The sequence below is a fragment of the Epinephelus lanceolatus genome, chromosome 23 (genome assembly GCF_041903045.1).
Source record: "Epinephelus lanceolatus isolate andai-2023 chromosome 23, ASM4190304v1, whole genome shotgun sequence".
Taxonomy (NCBI): domain Eukaryota; kingdom Metazoa; phylum Chordata; class Actinopteri; order Perciformes; family Serranidae; genus Epinephelus; species Epinephelus lanceolatus.
Window position 1 is genome coordinate 26,500,745 of NC_135756.1, and position 25,756 is coordinate 26,526,500.

The 25,756-nt window shown below is 41.2% G+C and overlaps 1 protein-coding gene across 8 annotated transcripts in view; it reads right to left on the minus strand.

The window, feature by feature from the left end:
• Nucleotides 1–385: 385 nt before the first annotated feature.
• tfec (transcription factor EC) overlaps nucleotides 386–25,756 on the minus strand; it is a 67,167-nt gene continuing 41,796 nt past the window's right edge. The window contains exons 1-8 of one of the 8 annotated variants that reach the window (XM_033614328.2): nucleotides 16,588–16,755; nucleotides 11,261–11,515; nucleotides 10,426–10,527; nucleotides 7,738–7,858; nucleotides 5,853–5,909; nucleotides 5,654–5,729; nucleotides 4,573–4,720; nucleotides 386–1,703 (exon numbers count right to left, since the gene is read on the minus strand). In XM_033614328.2, coding sequence (XP_033470219.1) covers nucleotides 1,209–1,703; nucleotides 4,573–4,720; nucleotides 5,654–5,729; nucleotides 5,853–5,909; nucleotides 7,738–7,858; nucleotides 10,426–10,527; nucleotides 11,261–11,515; nucleotides 16,588–16,644 — 1,311 coding nt within the window. In that variant the 5' untranslated portion in view covers nucleotides 16,645–16,755 and the 3' untranslated portion in view covers nucleotides 386–1,208. Of the gene's footprint in view, nucleotides 1,704–4,572; nucleotides 4,721–5,653; nucleotides 5,730–5,852; nucleotides 5,910–7,737; nucleotides 7,859–10,425; nucleotides 10,528–11,260; nucleotides 11,516–12,132; nucleotides 13,257–15,954; nucleotides 16,097–16,587; nucleotides 16,756–25,756 lie in introns of those variants that run through there. The other 7 variants (XM_033614333.2, XM_033614327.2, XM_033614329.2 and 4 more) reach the window with 7 other exon arrangements.

Sequence of the window (25,756 nt, forward strand, 5' to 3'; positions counted from 1 at the left end):
TCTTTTTGGTCATTTTGTCTTTTTGAGTTTACTGGGGTTTTTTTTGGGAGGGGGGGTGTTCCTTTTTTGTCTCTTTGTAGTCATTTTGTGTCTTTTTTGGTTCTTTTGTTATTTTGCGTTGTGTTAATGTAAGGCTAATGTCATTTTGTGTCTCCTTGAGGTAATTTTGTGTTTGTTTGTTAGGTAATTAGGTAATTTTTTGCTGTCTCTTTGTATTTGTTTTGCCCTTGTTGTTGTCAAATGTTTTCATTTTGTGTCTCTTTGCAGGGCTGACACTTTGGGCCCCTGGGTCTGCACCTGCTAGGCCCAATTAGTAATCCATCATAGTTTGGGTGTATATGAATGCAGATCTAGAATACATGATGATGACAACAAGAAGCCAAAATAAGGTATACCAAAAAAGGGGGGTTTTATTATATTTTTCTGACCCCTACTAAGAATTTAAAAAAGTAACGTGTTAGGTAATAATATATATCTTTTTCGAGAATAAGTGGATTAAAACATGTATAAATACATTAGGACTTATTTAACAGAAAACATTTAAAAGACAGACAAGACCAATACGACATGTTAGGCATTGCGGTGAGTACATCAGTCTCATGTTCATATCTTTTTTCAAATAAGGCACATCATTGTTTACAATCTGTCTGTGAAACAGTTGTATTTCCTTTTCTTTTTAAAGGACAATGTTTGCAAGTTTTCAGTGATTGTTTTTGCATAAATGTTACAGTGTACAGCTACCACAGTGTTTACCAAAAAAAAACAAAAAAAACAAGACAAAACAACAGTAGACATGGTCCTTTACATTATGTACTTAAAGGCTGATAAATGTCTCCCTTTTTCTTGTGAGTCTGTTTCTGCTCTGTCCGGGAGGCAGAGAAACGTATTCATTGTCTATAGTGAAGTTAAAAAGAGCAGGTGGACGTCCATGAGCTGTTTCTGGTCCCATCAAGCTTTTGGAGAATCCAAACTTCAGGGACCAATCGAGCTCTAACACCCACCTGACCAACAAAAACTACACACTTTATATACAGGTGGCACTTTGAGGGGCACTGTCTGGTGTGTTAGCTGTCATTTAAATTACTTGCAACCCTGTGAGAGGTCATTGTTTGCCTGGAGCCATCAGTCTTTAAAGGCTCTGTGTATGCCCCTTTCCCACTGGGGATTACAACAGTGTTGTCATGAGTGTGTTGCTGAAGAGGGCGCCCTTATAGGTCGTCCCCCTCTGCAGAGCTGAAGCTGCTCCTGCGGCTGCTGTCCTTGGACGCAGCCCCAGGCGAGCCTGCCGAGAGGAGCGGGTCGGTGCCAAACGGTGAGAGAGGGTCGTCCATCAGGATCTCGTCCAGCCGGTGCTCTTCCTTGAGGGTAGTGCTGAAGAAGTCTGTGAAGTGGGACAGCGGGTCGGAGAATGTGGTGCACCCATCTGCGCCTGGAATGTGGTCCTGCGGCCCGGCAGCGGTGGGGATGGACGGCACGCCGGCCACCGCGGCTATCCTCTGGAGGTAGTCGCTGTTGGGGTCCTCCTGGTAGAGGGGCGGCTGCTGGGGTTGCTGTGCCTGGGGAGACGACTGCTGTTGTTGCTGCTGCTGTTGCTGCTGCTGCTGCTGTTGTTGTTGTTTGAGGAGATGTGAGGACAGTTCAACCGTCCCCAAGGCTGAAGTCATGTTTGGAAGTCCGTGTGCTCGTGCCTGGATCTCAAGTTCCTGGAAAACAAAAGAAAAGAAACCAGGAGTTAGAGACGGTTTCTTGAGAACATTGCTTACACTCATTGCATGTTAGTCAAGATGAGATATGAATAAATACCTCAACTATGTGAATGCCAAAAGTATGAGCAGATTTGCCGTGACAACACAGTGTGGAGTGACATTATCACCACACCTCCACATCTCCTCCCACATACTGAGGTTAGGTTGGAGTGAGCTGCACTGGGGGAGTTTGGGTGTTGATTCACACACCTCTCCCACACACACTCTTATCACAGCGCTAATCACCTATCAGTGTCACCACAAAGGCCTGTTTGACCTTTGTTAACGGTCCTTTCCACGTCAGTCCTGGTCAGTGTTACCTGAATAGTTTTGTCATCTTTGAAGATGATTACAGATTTTGTGTTTTTCCCATCGTTCACATAACCTCAGAAAACCACAATCTCCGTTAAAGTGTACAGGGGTGTGTGTGTGTGTGTGTGTGGCCCTCTATTCATGCATGTGTCACTAAGCATCTCTTCTATCAGTGTTCATCATCTATTTCTCACCTGCTGTTTTTCCACTAAAAAGAGCCAGGGTCACTGTGTTTATTCTAGGGATGCACCGAATATATTCGGCCGAATGTTGAAAAAAAAACACACATTTGGTATTCAGTGGAATAAGTGAAAAGCAAGGCCGAATAATAGCGGCGTGTTTTGATAACGCAATCAAACAGCACGCGGTGACGGACCGAGTAAAATGTCGGCAGTGTGGCGACATTTTACTCCGTCCGTCACTGCACTCGCTTTTGCGACTAAAAATAGTTTTGTTCGAGCAAAGTAAATCATTCAGCACGCTGTGCGAGCACAGATTTCAACTAGCAGCAGAAACGAAAGGCGAATCCCGCCGGTTGTGGGTTGAACGGGGGTCACAGACACAGACAGGAATGTATTCCTGTCAAACACGGTGGCCATAGGCTTACCGGCGACAGAGAAGTCCGACTCCAATAATGTCCTCTTCTTGCCGTCATGACTGCCCAAAAGTACCTGGACAGCCAAGCCGTGGCAGCACACAGGTATGTGACGTGTCAGAGGAGAAATGAGCCGTTGACATTTCTCACCGCACTTTAGGGACTGTTCTTTACTTATGGAGGGACTGTTCTTTACTTGTCAGGGGAGGAGGGTGGCTGGTTGATTTTTATTTTATTTATTTATTTTATGTTGATCCCCCCTATGTTAATCACTTATTGGTGCTGTTTTTGAAGTATGAATAAGTCAGTAATTAATTTATTCCATTGAAATATCATTGATGTATTATAGAGGAGTGATTTATCTTTTTATAAATGACAAAAGGCACATCTGCCTCATTTTCGCTGTGGCATCGTGATGCTACTCAGAACCGTGATACTTTCACTGGTATCGTACAGTGGGTCCCAATTTTGGTACCGTGACAACACTAATCTGGAGAGGGTTCATCTGCAAAAACTAATGAAAAACTCAACAACGGTATTCGGTATTCAGCCAAGCGTTTAATTTTATTTGGCTTCGGCCACAAATTTTCATTTCAGTGCATCCCTAGTTTATTCATCAGGTAGGTGGAAGGAGCTTGTGTAAACAACAGAAGGGAAAGGGGGGTGGTCTAGTTTAGGTTTAGGGGTTGTAAAGCTTTGGAGGTGGAAATGAGTGTGAAGCACCTCGGGATGATTGAGTCAGGTGGGGCTGGCAATAGAAATTGACTTGGATTCTGCACTAAGATTGAATGCAAAGATATTAGTGGGACATTAGTGGGTTGATTGGGCAACCTTTTGTGTTAGGGCGCAGACACACCCATCCCACATCAAAAAATAGTAACGACGGAGGCTAACTGTTGCGTTACCTCCCGTCACTTGTGTCTAGATCAGAAAGTTGCACTTGAACACACCACAAAGACTACCATCAGTGGTTAACTAGCATGTTAGTTCTACACCTATATGAGAGAAAGTAACTCTCCATATCAGTCGGCAGCCGTCACCTGTATTCGTCATTCAAAAAGAGGTACTGGGAGACCATCAGGACAGATACAAGACACTAGATAGCCAGGTATGACATTAACAACACAACCAAATGCTGACATTTATGAACTGTTTCTGCGAAAGAGCTCAGTGGCAAAAAAAATAATATAACCTGACCCCCTGACTTTAGTCGTTTGTTCACTTTCACCACATCCATTTCTTCTTCTGTCTTGCAAAGTGATTTCACTCTGCCGTCGCTGACACTAATTCAACATGCTAAATCAGGCAAATAAAAGCCGACATGGGCCAGCTACTGCTAACAGTGCGGGACACACCACAAAAACTCGGCTCACCGATGGCCAACTGTCAACCGACCATCAGGTTGGTGTGTGAGGGCCCTCAAGAAATAAACTCATGTTTATTAGGAGGAACACTGCTTTTGTGTTAGAGAAACATGAGAAGACGTCAGATGTGTGTACTTGTAATAATAACAATATACAAGACATTGCTTAAATATCTCATAGCCAAGGTTGTGAACATCCAGTTATAGTTAAAAACTTGTTACTGTGTTGTCGCCCAAATAATATCCAATGTAAGTTATTTAATCTAATATTGAGTATTGAAATTATCTTGATTTGTAGGCCTCAGTTTGCTTTCTTGCTACTTGTCCTCAGACAAGTTAAACTGCAGCAAAGAAAGTACACTGACAAGAATGAATATTTTAAGAATAACATTTTACTACGAAACGCATTCAGATTTATGAGTTCAGAAACTCCTCACAAGCTTTCTTTGTCTCTTTATCTCTGAGTATTATTGTGATTTATTGGTTCATCCATGTGGTTTTCACTCTGTACACCACAAAAACACACTAAACCGATATAGACTGTTATACTTTATTACCTGGATCCTCAGCAGAAGTCTCCTGTTGGCTTGCTCCAGCTTCTTCTGACGGCTCTCCAGCTCCCGAGCGTGCTGCTGCTCCTTCTGCAGCCACCTTATGTACTCCACCGAGGCCTTCAGGATGGTGCCTTTGTTCCAGCGCATGTCGCTGCAGAACAGAGAAATGTAAAAGATAACCTTTTACACAGAACCTCCTGATGTCTGCAGAATATCCTCCGCAATAAAAAAAAAATGGGGGGGAAAAGTTTTAACACAGAGGTTTTTTTTTCCCCTTTTATGATATGAATAAGAAATGGCGATTTACATGGGGCAATTATTCATCCTTGGACATTACATGGGGACACTGAATGGGAATTTTAATAGAATAGTTAAGTAGCTATGTGGAAAGTCCATTCTCGTACCTCCTTGTTCGGTAAAATTAATCCTCGAATAAAAATAGGTGAGGGGAAAATGAGCTAAGTAGCAAGACGGAGGAGAAAATGGAGCTTTGGACTTGAGGTGCTAGAGTGCAAGTCATTCTTTTGCAGATATTATTGCTTTTTTTTAAGTAAAGGGGAGCTGTAGTAAAATTGTCCTTTACCACACGAGTGAGACGTTGGTCTGATCAGCGCTAATAATCTCTTTTATCTGGTGTTAACGGCGCGCTGACAACGCCAACCTTCCATTTAAATTTGAAGCAAAGTTCAATTGCGAAAGATGGCCGGTGGATTTCAATTCAGCTCCACGCTCCATCTCGATGTTCCAATTGTGCTTCAAACTTTGATTCAAATGGTGTGGCCTGCTTCTTTGCATTTGACCCTTTCCTCATCATTCATGCTTTGAGCTGAACTGCTGGGACCCAGTGAGAGGATGTACAGCTCTTGGAGCGTAGACTACAATGGGAGTTCAAGTGCACCCTTGAAATATGACTGAAATGTGCTTGAGTACTCATTTGAATTCAATGAACAACGTTTAGAGGGTCTTTGTGCTTAGAATTTAATATGCTTCCCCGCCAGACAAGGTCTTGCAGTTGTTATAGTGACATAAAGTGAAGCAAAACAGGGGCATTGTTTCAATAAATACCTTTAGATTTGCAACTTACGGATCGTTCGACTTTGGTATGAGTGTCCCCAGCTCCTTAATCCTGTAGTTGATGTTGTATCTTCGCCGTCTTTCAACTAAGCATGAAAAAAAGGGCAGTGATGATTAGAACATTGCCAGCTGCTGCGTGCAAAACTAGCCATAACTCATTTTCAGATGATGAGCTGTGAGGGAGTTTAAAGGCAGTGGGAGGCACTTACTCAGATTATGGTTGTCTTTTTTCTGTCTCTCTTTGGCCATCACTCTTGTGTCATGTTCTGTCAGGGAAAAAAAATTCACAGAGGGGAACGAATCGATTAGTGACACACACTAATTTAGAAACTGAAAGACAACGAACATAAAACGACACAAAATGTCCAGTCAGGAGATGCACAATCGGTTGGTTTGAGGGAGTTCAGTGGCGGGGTCAGCCAGACTGTGGAGTTTCCGTGCATGGGCCCACAACACAGACACAAGCTTGACCTCCTTACACACACACACATACACACAAACACACACACACACACACACACACACATTGAATGAGCCCAATTTATCCACTCCAGCATGTCTGAAGCTCATTGTGGAGGGAAAAAATGGGGATCACTTTTAAACTACCGTAATTAAGACAGTTTAGCAAATTCACTAATCTGTCCCGGAGAATGCCAGTGCATCCATATTTGTATTCACATTCTTCCAAATTACATAATTGGGGACCTGAGATTGGATTTCCCAATTTGTCTCTGTTGATTCAATCAAGACAATTTAAACTCTGTGTAACAGCCCCATTGTCCTCTCCGCCCACGCTCAAATGAAACAGATGGCAATTTCCTTATTTTCTCGTTGAGAGTGAAGGGCTCTTCAGGCTTCCTTTCTATTTCCTAAATCAATTGGGCTTCTTTGCTTGATGCATGACATTAATAAGAAATGTCTTAAAGGGCCCTTTGTTTGTTTTCTTTTTTTTTCCTTCAGTGTGAGGAAAAGTCTACACGTTTCAACAGCCTATTAACGGATCCAGTGACAAGCAGGACAGTGTTTGTCAAACACTGGACACAAATCGGCTTAAACGTTTGTCTGTTGTTTGCCTGACACGTGTAATTGGAGTCGACTTTAGCAGGAACAGACACATTGCACTTTTTTTAGCTAACGCAGGTACACTCTGTTCTTCGTAGAACCCAAAGGGAGCTTTAAAGGGATAGTTTGGAGTTTTTAGAGGGGGATTGTATGAGGTGCTTATCTATAGACCATACATTAACTACCGTAGATGTCAGCACACCTCCAGTTTGGAGGACCAGGCTGGAGTCCGATGCAGAAGCTAAGCTATGCACTGTTGGGGATGGGGGTCGACAACAAAACCAGCCACCAAAAAAAAGAAACACCTAAAAACAATCAATACTGGTTTAAGTGTACGCTATATTAAGAGTATTTCACTGCTTTATCTTTCTGTCAGACCGCCCATTTCGACAGGGAAGCCATTAACAGCTTCAGTTCCCCATCTGTGCTTCCGTCAAAGCCGCCAGACTCCATTGAGAAAAAAAGTAATTTTAGTTCACTGAACATGGGAGTTGCCTGCCTACTGCTGCCTTGATCAGTTGGTTAGTTTTTGTTATAGTGTGACTTTGTTGAGTCCAAACTAACCCTTTTAAATGCCAAAGTCACACAGCTAACTGAATGAGGCAGCTGTAGACCAGTTGTTCTTGTATTCAGAAATGTTAAATTACAGTTTTTGTCAATGGAGTCTGGCTTTGCAGAGAGTTATATAACGGCTTTGTTTTCCCATTGGAAATCACTGTCTGACAAGAAGTTGAAGTAGTGAAAATACTCTCAATATAGCATACACTTAAAATGATATTGATTTTTTTAAGTGGGACTTTATTTAGGTGGCTCAAATATGGTATGTTGCTGACCCCTCCACAGCAGTACATTGCCTAGCTTCCATGTCAGACTCAAGCCTGCTTCTCCAAACTGGGGGCATGCCAACTGACATCTGCCGTAGAATATACACTGTCTATGACTAAGTGTGGTTTAACTTTTACAGCAATGTGAGGATGTAATTATTCATTAATTGGTTAGCTGTTTGATCAAAACTATGGTATGAGTTCATACCTGTGTATTCCCTTTTTACAGTGAGCTTTGTGGGGTTAGATGTGGGACTCATTCCACCATTAGGGGCGTTCATACCTTGTTCACCCCCATAGACGTCCAGCATGCTGCTACTGAGGGACACCTAGGAAGGAGAGAGGGGGAGGAGGATGGGGGAAGAAAGAAAAATTGTCAGTCATGGGTAGAGCATGCAAACACACTTGCAAACCACAACACAAATAGTTGTTTTTAGTCACTGTGTGGCTTTGTTTATCATTGACAGAAATGGCAAGAGACTTGTGGAGTGATCACAGCCTACAGAAGAGGCTGTCAGCCCCCAGGCCTCTGGCTCTGGACCTCCCAGCAGGGAGCTGTAGTATCCATGTCTCTCTCAGCAGGACAGATTGCCTGCTCACTGAGTATCACAAAGACTAAAAGACAACCTAACAAGAGCTTAGCCTTTCTAACCAGGTCAATAAAGAGTCATCCTCCAGTCTTACTCTATCTAACCCTAAAGCCCTGTGAGGTTTGCTTTGCCCAGACGCAGTGCCTTGATCTGCTAATGCCACCATTTTCAAACCCCTCCACTTGAAAGCGCCTCTAACACAGAGATGTTCTCTGTGTTGGAAATAGCATCCCATTAGATGAAAAGGCTAGCTGGGTCAACTTCTTGAACAGAGGCAAAACTGTTTTCCTATGGGTCTCTCCCCGTCTGGGAAAAGCGTGCATCAGTTCTGCGATAATGACGTCTTTTCACGGACCGGGGAGATGTCAAGATATGGCGTGCTGACACACATGTGTGTCTAATTCGCATTTGTGTATTTATGGGAAAATGCTACAGAAGCCACCATGCATTCCACCGATGCGCGCAGCCAATTTTGTCCACGACATGTGTGTCAAATCTAACTGCCAGACTGGTGAACGTGATAAGGCTGCATGTCAAGTCAAGAGATGGGAAGGAATGGAAAGTAAGAGCGGAAAAAAAGAGAAGAAACAAAACAGACGAAACTGCAGACATTTCAGTTATCTGCAGTTGGTTTAGTTTGCATGTGCGTTTTTTTTTTCTCATTATCTCACCAAGATGGGAGAGGAGGAGGAGGAGGAGGGGACAAAAAGTGCTTATCAAAATGAAAGATTGCAACAATTCCCCTACTACTCCTATTGTAATCATCTCAGTCCCTCTCCCGTCTGTGTTCTTGGATGTGTTGACACGGCGAAACGACGTGATGCATCGTACTGTATGACTAATTAGGATGAATTGATCCATTTAAGCATGGTATCATTTCTGAACAAGCCCATGGGGAGTGTATGCATTAGCCCAATCCAATGGTTCAGTAACTCTCTCCAACAAAATCTCTCACTCCTCACTCCTCTGTCGCGCTTCTGTCCTCATTTGAAACCCACTGGCTCTCCCATTCACCCCCCCCCCCCCCCCCCATGCCTTATCTCCCCCCCATCATTCCTTCTCTGTCACAGTATCTGTTGTGTTTTGCTGCGTGTCACTTTATCAGTGTGTATGATTCTTTGTCTGCTAATCTGTCTCTCTCTGTATTTAAGGAGTTAGGCCAGATTCCCAGTGTTGCCATCCCACAAACTCTCCCTGTATTTGGCTCAGGTGTTGCTATGTTCTCCAGCCAAATGGACCTCTTGTCCGACATTTTTGTCTAGAGTTTTTGAATTCCTTCTTGACCAGGAATCCTACTGATAGTGCTTGTCTATAGTAGGTCTAGTCTAGTTGGTTGCCTTCCCAGTAATGGACTTTAGTAAGACAGTGACTAAGTTTCTGTCCTATTCTATTTCTGCTTTTGAGGATGCACCAATTTATTGGCCAAACATCAGTATCGGCTGACATTGACCTTGTTGACTGCCATCTACCTATCGGCACAGGGACACACCCTATTTTTCCCTGATTATCTTGCATTGTGAACAACAAATCCATGTGGAAATCAGCAAAAGGAGAGCTAGCTAATGTTAGCTGTTAGCAGGCAGTGGCTGGAACCAACAGCTAACGGAGGTTGTACTGAGTTACATTATGATGTGTTCAAACTCTGTTTAATAAAAATGAGTATTGGGCGAAGGTGAATTATAATGTTGTCATTAATGTTGTTGTGTGATTAAATTTGTGCTCATTTAAAGATTGCTGGGGCTGAATTACTTTTAATCAGTTCACTTAAATTTTTATAATGAAGATTTTTTTTTTATTGTTGTTTTTGAGGGCAAAAAAATTACAACAAATCGCAAAAATTGCCCAGATTGTTATTTTAAAGATCAGTATTGGTATCTTGCTCAGAATTTCACTATTCCGGATGTGATCCCTAATTACTATAAATGTATTTTTTTTCTGTTGTCATGAACTTTATACTTCTGTCTACAAACATCCTCCTTTTTAACTTAATCTGCATTGTTGATCTTCTTGAGTAATGTGAGAAATGTTGCTAAGCCCCAATGAACTTTGACTCATCTCTAGACTTAAGCTGACCCCAAACTAAGACAGGTCCCCTCTTTCCCAAGCAAGTCAAGCCTGCGCCTAAACCTTTGGGTGGAAGAACCTCACTTTCAAGTCTCTGTTCAACTTAAAAAAGAGTGAAGTCATTAGTTGAGGAACTTGAGAGCAGGTTAACAAAGAAAGGACTGCGTAGAAATCAATAGCTGCTGTCGGTCTGTCACATTTGAAACAGTGTTAATGTAGCTGTTAATGTGATTCATACTTACATTGTTTTGCATTATGATGTTAGGCTCCATGCAATCCAAGCCTCCATCATTGAAACCGGATTCAAGACTAATAAGGTCATCAATAACTTCATCCATTGGGAACTAAAAGAAAACAGTAATTTCAGTGTACTCCTGGACAGGCTGATGATGTTTGTACCAGAATATCAATACTGTCCAAGTCAAATCTTCAAACCAAAATAGACACGAGGCAGGGGAGGGTTTGTTGAGAAACTAATCCAATAACAGACAAGTTCTCCACTGCCTAGTTAGTTAGCAGTGTTGGCGGGAAAAACACGCATCTGTTATCAAACTAGTTTCCTCCTTTAGAGGGGTTCTCTCATCAGAGACTGCATGTCTGAAGTTATTGATGAACACATCAGAGAGAGAGAGAGGGAGATCAATAATGGCATCACTTTGTTTAGATGATTAAATGGAAATACTTTTTCAAACCCAGAAATATAGAAGGTGAATTGTATTACATGTCGACTGTGTCCAAACAAAGAGCCAGCCATGATTTATCTCCCTTAAAATCAGGATTTAGAGTGACTGAGACAGAATTTATACAAATGGCATATAAAGCAAACACAGAACAGAACGTTTCCATTGACAGGAATGTGGAGTGTTGACAGGAAAATGTGTCAAGAATGTTGTGAAATCTACAAAAATTATGACCCACACTTTTTCAGTTTGTAACCCAGTCTGTGGTTCCAATATTTTGTTGCAATGTCACTCCTTTCCAGTCACTGCTAGGCGCATTTTGAGTTTGCTCAATTTCAGTTCCATATATTCAGCAACAACATAATGCACACTTTCCTTTTCCTACAAGTCCACTCACCTCGCTGTCATGATTGGCCATAGTGAGGAGGGTAACGGGGCTGTTGGGGTTGCTGCCGTCGCTGACGGAGGGCATGTGTCCATTCCTCATGATTGGCACGGTGGCCAGCGGCTGGCCTTGGGCGTGTGGATGCGGAACAGCGTGGCCCTGCCCGGCCGAAGAGGCCAGCTTGGAGCCCAGCGTCAGGTACTGCTTGACCTGCTGATTCTGGGTCTGGTGGAGGTGGAACTTGGAGTTCTCCAGGTGGCTTTGTACCTGCAGCGAAAAACAAAAAAGAAGTTCAGTTAGTTGACAGGACAGAAAATCAGTTTATCACACATTCCTGCACCACTGAGATAGCACTGACTAAGACCATGTACACAGGAGGTGTTCACAGCAGCTGTCGGCTTTCCGAAAAGATGATCTAACTCAGCACACAGAAATAGTTGCGAGTCAGTATTTCCCATCATTAGTCACTTATACCGAGCAAATTTACAGACTTACAGCAGTGCTGTATTTTGTAGCACAATCACAGTAAAGTGAGTCATGGTTAACCTGTGTATGAAGTGTCTTTATGAGAATTAGGACTCAGAAGGCCCTTCCTGATGTATTCTCATATTCTGATTATTTAGTACCAAGTTCTGACTGAAAATGTGTTCAAGAGAGCTTTTTTCCCCAGAACTGAACTAAATTTGACAAACAAAATACATCATTTTTTTGTTACTCTTATATTGTATTAACCTGCAGTGTTACATATATAAACACTCAGCCAGCAGTCAAGATCGCCAAACCAGTAATAAAAGCCTTACAAACACATGTGACATTAGAAAACAAGACAGCACTGTTCAACAAAACATTTTACAAAGTCATTGTCTAAATTTCAATAATCTTACATTTGAAGCTCTGGTTGCGTCCCGCATCGTGTAGTAACTGCAGTCAGTTAAGTGTGGCATTCTCAGAAAAGCTGATAATCTTCAGACTGGTTTGTTTTGGTGGAGCAGCTAGTCAACTTTAGGCATCCAGATCTGCTGCTGCTGCTATCCTGTTGAGCCGCTGACTTCTCAGTGAGTGTCTGTACTTCCCAGTCCCCTACCAAAGTCTTATAAAGGGCCCTAAGTGAACTAATTAGGCCCAAAGCTGGGTGTAAGCCTTTATGTTGCGTAGCATGATAATCACTTCAAACACTGGACTGTCAGATCACCCAGGGTTTGATCACTGCAGGATATCTGCCTTTAGCGTCTGTCACTAATTCATGCAGACCGCCCTTTTCTGTGTGACTGACCAATCAGTGATCAGCTCCCAACGTCCTCTCCTGCCTGCTCCAGGGGTTGTCGCAGCACAATTGACCCTTGTTCCCCAGTGGGGGTTTTAAATAACTCTAATGCCATTTTTAACCAAGCCTTTTGATTCATTCACTGGTTTCAATGTAGACAGTTTAGTATGATCAGTTCCCAAACAATAACTGCCATAAAGTTATTTTGAGGTCTTTATTACTGTATTTGAGGGCTATTCAGAGGGAACATCTCCTAAAAACTTCAAGTTTAGGCTAATTACTGGTCTGGAGCTTACAAAGAACCTCACTGATCTTACTTATGTTATCAGTTAATGGCTTTTAGAGTACTTTTGGATTTACTTAGTAATAATACATGCATTGTTCGCGGTGGTATTACAATGTCAGTCTTGTCAGTTGCTGAGGCTCATCTTGTCTCTTTAACCCAGATTTCTTTTTGGACTTCCTCTTAAAAGTACTTGTTTCACTGGTCAAAATAGCATGCTCTATGGGCTTGCCTGGACATCTTTATATAACTACACGGCTGCTTTTTCCATGACTAACCTCTACTAATCAGTTAAAAGTAGAACAAAGTCAGATAAGCAACAATGCTGGTTTCTTACTTCAGCAGATTTAGCGGACTATGCAACATGACTTTACTTAAAATGTATGTGGAACTGATTGGTAAAAGATAATGTGATGTTAAAGAAGAGTCAACTTTTGAATCTCTTAACCATGTCTGCTACCATTTTCATGAGAATCAGCTTTAATGGCCGAGTAAGTGTGTAAACAAAGAAGAAATCTGACTGCTCTCAGTGTACATGCAGCACACAGAAATAGACCTTCAGCTAAGACAACAACAAGGCTGAACAAAGGTAAAACAAACATGTTTAGTCATACAGTAGTTAAATGGTGCAGAGTGCAAAGGGTGCTGGAATAAATATGGATTGATTAATGTAACAGGTTGCTTTATATTTACATAAAGTAGGTTGATATGACAGTATATACAATGTATACAGTAGTGCTTATTTTTGATGATATTAACATGTTAATGTACAATGAGTGTTTAAATTATGAAATATGTAATTTACTGGTAAAGTCTAATCTGCCAATTTTCTCGATTAATCCAGTCGTTGTTTGGTCGATAGAATGTCAGAAAATAGTGTCGATCAGGGTTTTCTGAAGCCCAAGATGGCGCCTCAAATGCCTGGTTTTGTCCATAACTTAAAGGCATTTAGTTCACTGCCATAGGGGAGTAAAGAAACCAGAAAATATTCACATTTAAAGGTGCTTCATGTAACTCTGGAGAGAGATAGTTGCTTGTTGAGTTTCATTCCCAGGTTGTCAAATACCAATGCTCCGGGTTGGTATTCGGACTGATGCACCAACCCAAAGCGTCGGTATTTGACGACATGGGAATGAGACTCAACAACCTACCATCTCCCTTTCAGAGTTACATACAGCAATTTCATGAATCTGGAATCAGAGAATGGTGACTTTTAACTGGCGTACAGTGCTCCTATGGGCCTAATAATGTTACTTTACAGAGCATATTATTGTACCCCAAAAACAAGTGTCATTTATCGACTGAAATAACTGACAACGAAAGCATCAAAAGAACAATTTCGTAACCTTTGCGGAACTGCAGCTGCTGCAGCTATTACAGCTACTTAGTCACAGTTATGGGATAATGCTAAATGCTAAGCAGTACTTCTAAGCGGAAATGCTAAGCTACAGTTACAGTGGCACAAGTGGAGCAGAGCTAACTCCCTCAGTGATGTATATCATACAGCTTTATCTACCTTAAGTTTGCTGAAATTTGTTAACATTAGCCACCATTAGCTACTGGTCATACCAGATCAAGTAATGCTGCAGCAACAACACCCAGAGGTAAGTTTTAATTGTGCAACAGCACATTTTATTTCTTGTGATTTGTTCTCTCAAAATTTACATAGTGTCACAGAAAAATAGCTGGAATTGCTCGTTAGCAAGTAGCCCACTGTGTTTCCAGACTTCTCGCAATGGGTTAAATGTCAGCTAGCACAGCACTGCTAAACCATAAGGATTTTTAAGCCATTGCAACTTTGGATTTGTACTGAAACTCAGCATTAAATTCTCCTCGTCAGCTATACTAGCTACGGTTATTCACCGCTCATCCACCTAACTAAGAACGGGCTCGGCCACAATACTCAACTTGTAAGTAGTGACTGAGAGCTCTTATATGACTTCTCCAGGCCAAACAAGATGCCAGTTGTTAGCTAATCAACATTTTTTTCCACTACGGATAGCAGGATGGATGCCAGGACTGCTACACACCACATCTGCTTTGTGTGACAGTGGTTTGTCCTGGTTTCACTTCAGCTTTCTCACTACTGTAAATGCCGGAGACACGCTTGTTATCCACTTAAGGGAATCTGATTAGATTTGAGAGGTAATGGTGCTTCAGTCACCGAGGCCAACCTCGACAATGGCAGGCCTGTGTATGTGTGAAGGGGACATGCTGAAAATTATCAATGTCCGCCATACACATGGGACAGGAATGAGATAAGAATCGAATCAATCACGGATCAAGTTTGGTGTTGTAGTGACTATTCTGATGTTTGAGTTTTTCTCGTGCGCAGTATGGCTACCGGCACCTGCTACAACAATTGAGGCAGTGTTTGAGGTTACTGGTAGAGAAAAGGTCACAGGTTCACTTTCCATTTGCACACATTTGCACAGTTATTCCTGGCATGCAAACCCAGCAGAGAATATAGGCAAAAAGAATCACCAACATCAAAGAAAGGACAGTCAGTGCATTTACTTTTGGCATTTCTAGCTCCACATGGTTTGCAAATGGACACCATTTCATGCACCAGAATAGCATTTGTCAAGTTTTGGTTTATGCTTCCTACATCAAGTTAAAAGATTAAAAACTGCCATTAGGAGATCAGCTGCATCTCCCTAACTTCATTATCTTCATTAGAGACGTTTAAATCAATAAAGTAAAGATGTCAGAGCCAGACAATGTCCTCATTCAACACGCAATGCCTATTTATTTCTCAATCAGACTTCTTCTAACTTCTTCACTAATATCATTTGTGTTCTTGCAGGGATCTTATCCACACATGAATGCAGCAGGTTGATGGAATCCGATAAATACTTTACTATGCTCCGCTGTGAAGTTACATCACAAACGTTTTTTCCAGCAGTTATATAGAAAATGTATCTGATTCATGCAAGAAAGTACACATCAATGCAATGCTCTAAGAACAACTCGGTTGCCCTCTGAAGTATATAGCCATTAATCCTGCATTACAGGACATATATTCCCCAAATCACAAATTTTCCACCATAAGATAAAAACATAACAATCAATGCTAAATCTTAGGGATCCAGTTTAATATAGTCTTTCAAATCATGATTTCCCTATTTGTGAGATGCAAGTATTATTGGCGTGATTTACCTCAGAGTTAAAAGGTGTTTTTCTCTAGTCCCACTGAAAATGCTGCACCCACACTGTCACTGCAACAGACAAACTCACAGGTGTCCCCTCTAAATGAAAAGCTCTTGCCTAACTCAGTTTCAGTCTTGCCCAAGTTCTCCTTTCACTTCAGAAAAATCCAACAACTTATGAAACACAGGGTGTTGGTGACATTAACTAGCTGTACAAATTATGGACAAAACCTAGTAGGAGGTTTAGATTCATTTCTGCAAAATGTTTGTTTAATACATATTGAGAGTAGGAATGCGTAGTTATCTATTTCCAATCTTGAATGTACAGAGATAAGATGAAAGTTGAACAGAAAGCCTTCTCGGACATGCTTACTGTATTTTTGCTGAGCCTGCTAGTAAATGGCTGGAACCACACACCCCAGATTGTGAAATGTGAGGGAAGATAAGACTGGGACAGCAAACTGATCACAAAAATCGCATTCCACGGTGGCCATTCAGTTATTCAGCTTGTAAATGCATGCCTCTTATAAAGTGCAGACAAATTTTTCTCACATGCAAACACAAACAGCTGCACACACACACTTTTCTATATCTGATCTGCTCCCAATTTGCCTGGTCTATAGCCGATTCGCTCCCCCCCTACCTGTAGAAGTTGGATCTCTGTCAGTGTGATCACTTTGACCACACAACAGCGACTCATGGCTCCCAGAGTGGCAGCGTCTCCCACAAGAGGAGCTGCAAATTCTTAGAGAAGAACATGAACTGTCACAACTACAGCTGTGTCTCACCGAGACAGGGAGAGAAGAGGAAGAAGACGGGAGCTTTTGCAGAAATATCGGAGAGGAAGGCATGACACATCAGCTTATTTGGGAGCCGCACGGGCCGTTTCCTGTGTGTGTGTGTTAGTACGTGTGTGTTTTTGGTCAGGGAAAAGGCCTGACAGAGGCAGAAATACAGATGGCAGTTAGTGGGGTTGGGGTGTGCGTGTGTTGGGGGTGTAATAAGTTGACAGAATGTGAGTTCCTGCTTGTGGATCACCACACTTTCCTTCCTCCTGCAGAACATCCAGCCCAGCTCAGCACATTCTCCTAGGTTATCTTCACGACACCCACTTCCCTTGGAAGGCTTTTCAACCATCAAACTACAGTCAGAGAGTCAACTAGGGAAACGTACAGAAATGTAATCTGTGCTTGTGTGCAAATACACTAAAACACACAGATGTACGCTCACACAAACTTGTTATCATGTCCCAGTCACTGTCAGGCCACAACAAAGGCCGATACAGGCCTTCCCAGAACCGCTCCCAGAGAATTCCTGGACACAGCAAAACTCAACTGGGGTCATCACAAATCCTCCCTGCAGTCCAGACCTTTAGATAATAAAAACAATCAGCTAAATCAGAAGCCAAGACTTCTGACTAATGACTATATACAAGAAAGTTGAGTCCAACTTTAAAACCCTACCAGGGTTAGCAAAACAAATCAAGATAGATACATTTCTGTTAAAGCGAATGTTCATTTTGTTTTACTTGCACCATGTACACCTGCAAAATTGGTAACAGTGTAGCCAGTAATGCTAACACTGACTACTGCTGGGTTTCTATCCTACCTGCTTTCACCTGGCCTATGTAATTAGTACCCAATTTTAAGAGTGAAATCCAGTGTGGTTCTTTACAGTTTTATTCTCACGGCTTATTCAGTGATTATTGCAAACATTATCTGAGGGTTTCATATATCTTTTGATTAGGGTTGGGTGCCATTCACATTTGAACTGATACCATTATGGCTTCCAGTACCTGGAATTCAATACTGATACCCAATACCTTTTTCGGTACTTTAATTTTTCTGTGAAGATATCGTTTTTGAACCAGCTGCAATAAGGGGATCGTCGTAGTTGGTTTCTGTCTATTTGCTCGTGTGTGTATATGTGTGTGTGCCTGCTTGTCTTGCAGTGATACTATGCTATTACTAAAATGATAAAGAAAAGAAAATAGACCAGATGCTGAAACTTTCGTCAGCACCGGCGCTGCACTGATAGCTTTGGTTCACTGGGCTTCAAGGGTGTGCTTCGGGGTGTTTCTGCTTCCCGCCTGATGTTTCAAGGCGCTTTGCAGCACTTCTGCCTCTTGTCCAAACCTTCCGTTCTCACCCAGATGTACTCAAAGGTACTGAAATTTGGTACTGATGGAATTAATGTGAATAGGTACTCAGTAGTACCGATGTAATTTGGTAAATACACTACCCAGTTCATTACTGGGTAAGTTCATTACCCAGCCCTACTTTTGATTCACATTAAAGCATCTACAAAGACCTTTTATTTTGTTGGAATTTGCGGCATAGGGATTCCTCTTTATTTTTATCCATTTATTTCAACCTTACCAACAAAATTAGCTAACAGTTCTCTCTATCTTTTGAATGAGCGACCAAGGTTGACTTGTGTTTTTTGCCCATGCTCTGTCATTGTCTCTAAGGTTTATTTCTTCGGTTCATCGGTCAGTTCTTTTGTTTTAATCTTTGCTAATCCTGCCCCAAATAAAATAATTACTTGGCTAACTCACCATGCAACTCTTCCCTGGGAAGACGTAAACATATGCTCTTCCAGTCTGGTGCTTCAAATTGTTTTGTCGGACTGTGCAGGAATCGGACCCGCGGGCAGGCATTTAGAATAACTCTTTAGAAATAGCCAGTCTTTTTGCTGATGCTCTTGTTTGCTTATATAGGCCATGCAGAGGCATCAGTATTAAATTGAGGCTGTTTTATAACCAGTTAAAAAACTCCTTGTAGTTTCTTTAATAAACACGTCAGAACTTAAATTAAGGACATTGAACGTAATAAAGCAAATCGAATCAAAATCATTCTCTTAAATCAAGCTGGTACAGATTTAAAGAATCAGTTTAACACTGTACTGCACAATAAGCTAATGTCTCCTCTCAGCTGTTAAATTGCAATTTGTCCCACACGTGTCCATGGTGGATGATTTCATTACATAGAGAATGCAAGTCTTGATACTCGTCGGCATCGCAGCTGGATGGGTGAGCATTATTTATGCTGCTGTATCCAAATCATTTTCCTGCAGTTTGAAGGTCAACATAACACATACTCAGCTGTTCTTCATGTCTGCCGTGTGTGCGTGTGTGTCCATGTATCTGTTGATACATGCACATGCTGTTAATGTGGTTTGTGTTCTTACAACTTCACTATTACCCACGTGTATATTTGTCTGCTCTTTGTTTATTTGATGTCCACTGTGTGTATGCGATCTATCAGATACAGCCAAATTCCTGGCAGGCCATTTTTGGCTCATCTCGGGGCGAGCCACAAGTGCTCACCTTTGTTAGTCCCCCTGCATGGCATGTTTTAAACATCAGGGACTTCCTGTAAGAGTTGGCCTGCTTCTGAGACAACACTTCAAAGTGCAGCTCCCACATCTGAGGACTGTTTTATCCTGCTAGAAAAGGAATACATAATGGACACGGCACCACTGCACTTTTAATGATTCACATATGAATTAAATATTATAGCCATTTTAACTGGATTACACGTGAAACTATGTGTGTGTGAGAGAGAGAGAGAGAGTGTGTGTGTGTGTGTGTGTGTGTGTGTGTGTGTGTGTGTGTGTGTGTGTACTTGTTACCTTGATGAAATATTGAATTTATCAAAATGGTCTGCCTCGACAGTGGTGTAAAAAAAAAAAAAAAAAAATCAAGATTCATACTTAGAGTAAAGACAGAAAATGACTTAGGTACCCACTGGATTTTTGATTGTGAAAAAAAGTGATGTTAGTTTATACTCAACACACTGGTTATATTCATAAGGCCTCACAGAGATTTTAAATGTATTTCCCGCATTGTAGGCTTTTTGTTTGTTTGTTACAAAAACACAATTTAAATCTGCTTGCAGTTTTGATATGTTACTATTATCAATTTCTTGTTGTGACTGTGGCACACACAAGCATGGCTGTGCTGATAGAACACAAATACAAACAATATAATACTATTAAGTAGTAAATCTTTCAAGGAAAGCTCATCAACAGTTCGACTGACTGCTTAGTTAATTTCTATAAACACATATCAGCAAATGGCTGCAGAATCTGTAGGTGACGGGACAAGATTTAGGTATCAGAAGCGTTCTGGTTTCTGTTTGTCATCCGATTAACATTGACCAATCACGTTTGAACAGCAGGTAAACAGTCCGAATGGAGAGGCTCAACATATTGGCTGATATGCCATCTTAAAACCTATCTTCTTGTGACTACTTAGCTTTATACTAGCTTTTTTAAAATGTATCTGCATTCTTATGTGGATGTCTGTTGATGGTGATTAGCCGCGATGAGTGGCACACAGAAGAGGAAGTCTTGGCCTGGATATTTGTTGGCTACACCCCGAAATATTTGCCCACAGAGGCACTTAGTCAGACAACAGGCGGTGGCTTCCAAGATTGCTACACTATAGACACTGATTCATGGGGTTAGGGGATAACGCTTGAAATAAAGAAGTTATTCAGCATAGAAAAATTACATTTGTCACATTAAAGTGTTTTAGTTAGTTGACAACTAATTTTAAGAAGTTGATCAAAATTTAAAAAAAAGAAAAACAAAAGACATTTTTAAGTAGGATGGAATTACAATTAAAAAAATACAATATCTTAAACAAAATAATTTGACCACTCTGTATCACCACAACTTTTGGATAAAAAATGAAGTTGGTTCAACCTAATAAAGCTTTTCGAGATCAAAGCAAATCATGTTGGTTGTACTAAACTAATTGAGCTTATCAGATTATAAAGGACTCATAGGATTTGCTCAACATTGCCAACTACTTAAAAAGACAAATGCAAATTGTTACCATAATTTTTTTTTAAGTCGAATCAGTAGATGCTTTTTTAAGAGTGTACAAAGTAAGCAAACAATTGCTTGCTACTTTTTTTGGAACTCTATTTCATTTCATGGCTACAAATCAGATGTCGACAAGGGTAAGAACTGTCAGCAAAGTGTGTTATAGATTAGAAAACAGTTTTGTAGCAAGTAGTAGTCTGAGTGATTATATCACTGCTGAAGTGCTGTTTTAAAATGCAGTGACGTAAAAGTTATCACAAAGATAAAAATGTGATGCACGTGAGCACATGTGCCTTAACTTACATACTTAAGTACATTAACAAAGTATTTTTACTAAATTACTGACTTCCAACAAACATTACATGACATTACAACCGTTTGAGTCCACAGAAAGCTATGTGAGAGACGGATGACAGAGAGGAAGAGTAGGATGCAGTGCAGCCTGTCCTCTACATCAGTGCAGAGGAGATGTGATTAGTCAAAATGGAATAATAAAATTTTGGCTGCTAAATCAGTCAGAGCACATTATTATCTGTGAGTAGTGAAAAGGAGTCTGTTCACAGGAGCACCTGGGAGATCACAGACCCTCTACACAGATGCATACATGTACAGACAGTCCCTCACAGAGACATACACAACTACTAATGAGGGTTATGTATATTCTTGGATGTCCTGTTTACAGATCAGCTTGTGGCTCTGTACATGCCATCTAGTGTGTTTATGTCCATATCAGTATCGTCTCTGATGGTTTATAGTCTCGCCTTTCTAGTTCATTCGCATGTAACGCTGGTGGGAAAAAAGATTGGTGGAATTTCGACAAAAGAACATACTTCATCAGTTACAGTTCAAATCACTCGTAGTTGATTACCAATCATAGGTGGTCTTTGTGACGTATTCTCATTATGCAGTGGTTACCAGCATCTGTGACTTAGTTTTAAATTACGACCATAGCCCAATCCCATTCTCGACATTGACGGACAAAGAGACTTTGAGCTGCATTCCTGCAAAGTCTGCGAGGGCTTAGGGCTGTCCAACTGTCAAATCGTCGAGTGCATGAGGGCTCTGTAGCTTATTTGTGAGCCAATCATGCACACTTTTTGTACTGTAAATCAGCATTTCTGCAGACTATGCACTTTTCACACAGCTGTGACATTAAACAAGAGGTTACCAGGGGAAGCCAGGAAGCATTAAAAAACTGTAAACAAGGAGAACTGGCACATGGGTGTTCGGCCTGGCACATTGGGTGTGCTGATATGCCTAAATTTATACACCAAAGATTGAATATGGTACATAAAAAACTCTTGAAATCATCATACGGATGCAAACAAAGGCTATATTACACACCTACTTTATTTATCAACCATTTATTTCAATGAAAAACAAGTAAACTGATTATTTCACGTTCACCTCTAGTAAAGTAAAAAGTAAAAAATGTAACATAAATTCTCCCAAACCCACAACTTTACCATACGTAACATGTTATGGCGTCATCAAGGTAACGCAACATGTTGTGCCAGAGTGGTGTCACATTCCTATTTATACCTTCTTGAGCCCTCACAACCACTAAAGCACTTACAGTACATGGTGACATCAGTAAATTCTGTGAGGGTTCAGGGTTTAAGGCCTCAGGGTAGGGATTGGGACTGCGCCCATGCCATGGCATGCAATGCTAAGAGCTGGTTAGTTAAGGGCAAATTAATAAAGTTAACATCGGATGATAACATGTTAACACAGCCTGTTCTCATTCCCTCGGCATTTATCTCACCCCTTGGTGCCTCATAACAATGCACAGGGCACCCTTTAGCGTATCTATGTGATGCACAGCTGAAACACATTGTAACACATGCTTAATGATGTGAAACAGTTGTAGTAAGGTTTCGGCAACAAAACTACTTGGTTAGGTTTAGAAAAAATATCAAGTGTAAGTAAGTTTGTTATGTAATGTGAAGTCAAGTCAAGTCAAGTTTGACGTCAATGGGCAATGACTGTACCATTATGCTAAAACTGGTGGTTTTTGGTTCACATAGGACACGAACTGTGGTCTCATGGAGGAAAGTTCAGTTTTGTTTGACCTGTCTACCTCCCCTTCCTCCCGCCCCATGCCTACAGATGGGTTTACACTGGAGTTACTTGAAGGTGCGCGACGTCTCATAAGCACACTAAAGTGTGCCAAGGGGCTTGATAAAGTGGCACTATTTGATGCCCCGGGGAATGAGAACAGGCTGGTTAGCATGTTTCTTGACATTGTGCCTTAGCATAGACAGGGCCTTAGAGCAATTTCAAGAAAGAGTGCAGGTAGCAGCACAGTGTTTCGTTTAGGAATAATTCAACAAGACATACATTCAGACATACAGCTGATTCAAGCAAATCATTTGCTGTGACAGATGCTAAAAAACTAATCAAAATGCATTTTAGATGCAACATAAATGCATACACAGTCAGTAGAGATGTGCAAGGGAGAGCAGATAGGGGTAAACTGAGAGCCAACTACCATCATACATTTGCAGGCTTCAAAATGTTTCAACCCAAGCAAAACATGCACTTTTTACAAGGCTTAATTAGATCAACTTCATAAATGTACAGAGACAGGAAGATGAAGACGGGAGAGTGGAGTAAAATAAGAAAGACCTGGTGTTCCTGGTGAGTTCTGAGAAGGTACATTGTATAAGAGCTACAACTAACATCTGTACAGTCGGTACATTGGCTTCCAGGAACAGACAAGCAGACAAAACCAGTCCAGCAGCTCATATTTAAACAAATTCTGAATGCACCTGTGGTTGCCCTCAACTTTGGTACCTAATTATAGGATACTTTATCACATGCTACACCCTTCTTTTGTCAGCCTAAAAGCATGAAAGTGCATGTAATTCTTCAACTGAAGTTGAATATAAGAGGAAATTTGGATAGTGATTAAACACCAAATAAGAGTAAAAATACACAGGGCAATAAGATCTAATCTTTACTGTTAAATGGCAGGTCCGAGCCACAGCCGCAAAGCTGCTGAGCAATACACAGCAGAGGATTGTGGGTAAACCGCTGTGTAGTGGTTGTGGTCCTGAAAGAGGCACCTCATCCTTGACCCTCACTGTCCAGTGAGCTAGAACAGGATAGACCGGTGCTTAGCATTGGTTCTCTGAATGATGTCAGAGAGCTGTACTGTAGACAACTTTAATCTCTCACTTTGGCAGACAGTGAAAAGAAGCCCCCCATGGGCTCCAGCTATAACTATGAAGATGAAGTCTTATTAAAATTATGCACATGATTGATTGCGAGACAGTCCCAGCTCACCAAAGTAAAGGCCTTTCAAGCCTGGGCAACAGCCTAAAGACAAAATGTTCACTACACAGAGAAAAAAATCCATGTTACACTCTCAAAAGAAGCTTATGAACTTCTAGATTTGCAGCTGACTTCAATGACGGGATCATTTGTCAGTGTTTACTGTTTCTTTATTGTTTCTATTTTAAGGACTTCTTTTTAACATTCAAAGAATAGAGTGCAATTTCTTTTGCTTTGAATGTTTCCTAAAATTTTCTGTCTCGATAACAGACATTAGTGAGCCCATGATGACTTTAAAAAGAGGGGATATAACAGCATCCAAGATAAGAAAACAGATCACAGGTCAGGTTGTGTAGCCTGAAACACCAGGATGTATCACTATGGAGTAATTTAGAAATATGTATTTTTAAAAAAGTAAGAAAAAGGTCAAATTGCTAATCTTGTTAGTCATCATCAAACTCAACAAACAAAATGAATAGTGATGACAGAGTAAGGCCAAGACGACCATAGATCTAGCAGTAATGTGGATGAACAAGCCCTCTGATTCCTGGTGTGCTTTGAGCCAACATCAGAGCCAATGTCTTGACTCTTGTTGGCTTTGCAAACATTTAGAAGAGGAAATGATTCAAGTCGATAAAATGTCAGCGCTGCATTTTGTGGGATGTATGTTTCTAGTTATGCCTTTCACAGTCAGAGCAATTAAGGCGTCTGTAGTCCAAAACCTTGGGTCCAACTGTATTTTTCTCTGTTCAGACTTTGATAACACAATGTCATGCAAGATTTTAGTAAAAAGGGTATGATAATGGGCACCTGTTTGATGCATGGGTTTTAACATATTAGTAAATAAAACTCCGATTGGCAATACAGTAATATCACTGTCTGCTGGAGTGTAGTTACCTGTGTCACAAAAGTACAATTCCATAGTAATTTTTTGAATTACAAACCGCCGATGGTGAAGTAAATATGGTCCTTTTAACACCTAATAATAACATGCATATTAGGTGATCGGATCACAAATGGACAGCTCTAAGAACAGATGTGATAACATCTTAAGATCCTGTCACTCAGACACACATTCGAAGGTGGCCTGGACCCCATATGGCCACTTGTCCCGGGCCACACTGAAGGAGCGCATACTCAGCTGACAACCTTGGCGTAGTGTGTTTGTGTCTTTGTGGGTGTGCTTTACTGACAGAGAGAGGTGATCCAAAACAGCTTGTAAAGTAAGAGATGTACTTGCTATCAACTATGTGTTCACATGCTCTTGATGGCTGTCTTGTGACATGTCCGCCAGATGCAATAGGCACATGAACGGTAGGGGCAGAATCGGTAGAATGAGAGAAACATACTTGCCATTGTCACAACATGTTTCTCATCTACAAAGATGCCACTATCGCTTTTTCTGCCATGATCTGTGGGGATCTCAGAAGTAACATACCTGAGTGTTGTGTGTTTGTTGTTTACATCATGCAGTCTGACTTCCCTGGTCAGCCATCTAGTGGATACCTCTAGTAACGCGCATATAGGAAAGTATGTGAACAAATCCGTTCACAAACCCCCCCTCAAAAGAGATGAGGTTGAGATATACTGATTACTCCCCCGTCCCCCCTCCCTTAACTTGATTGTGGAAAATTAAATAACACAATAGCTGTTTAATGAGAATTAAAAAGAAAATTAAATCAACTTCGACCTTACCAGAGCTA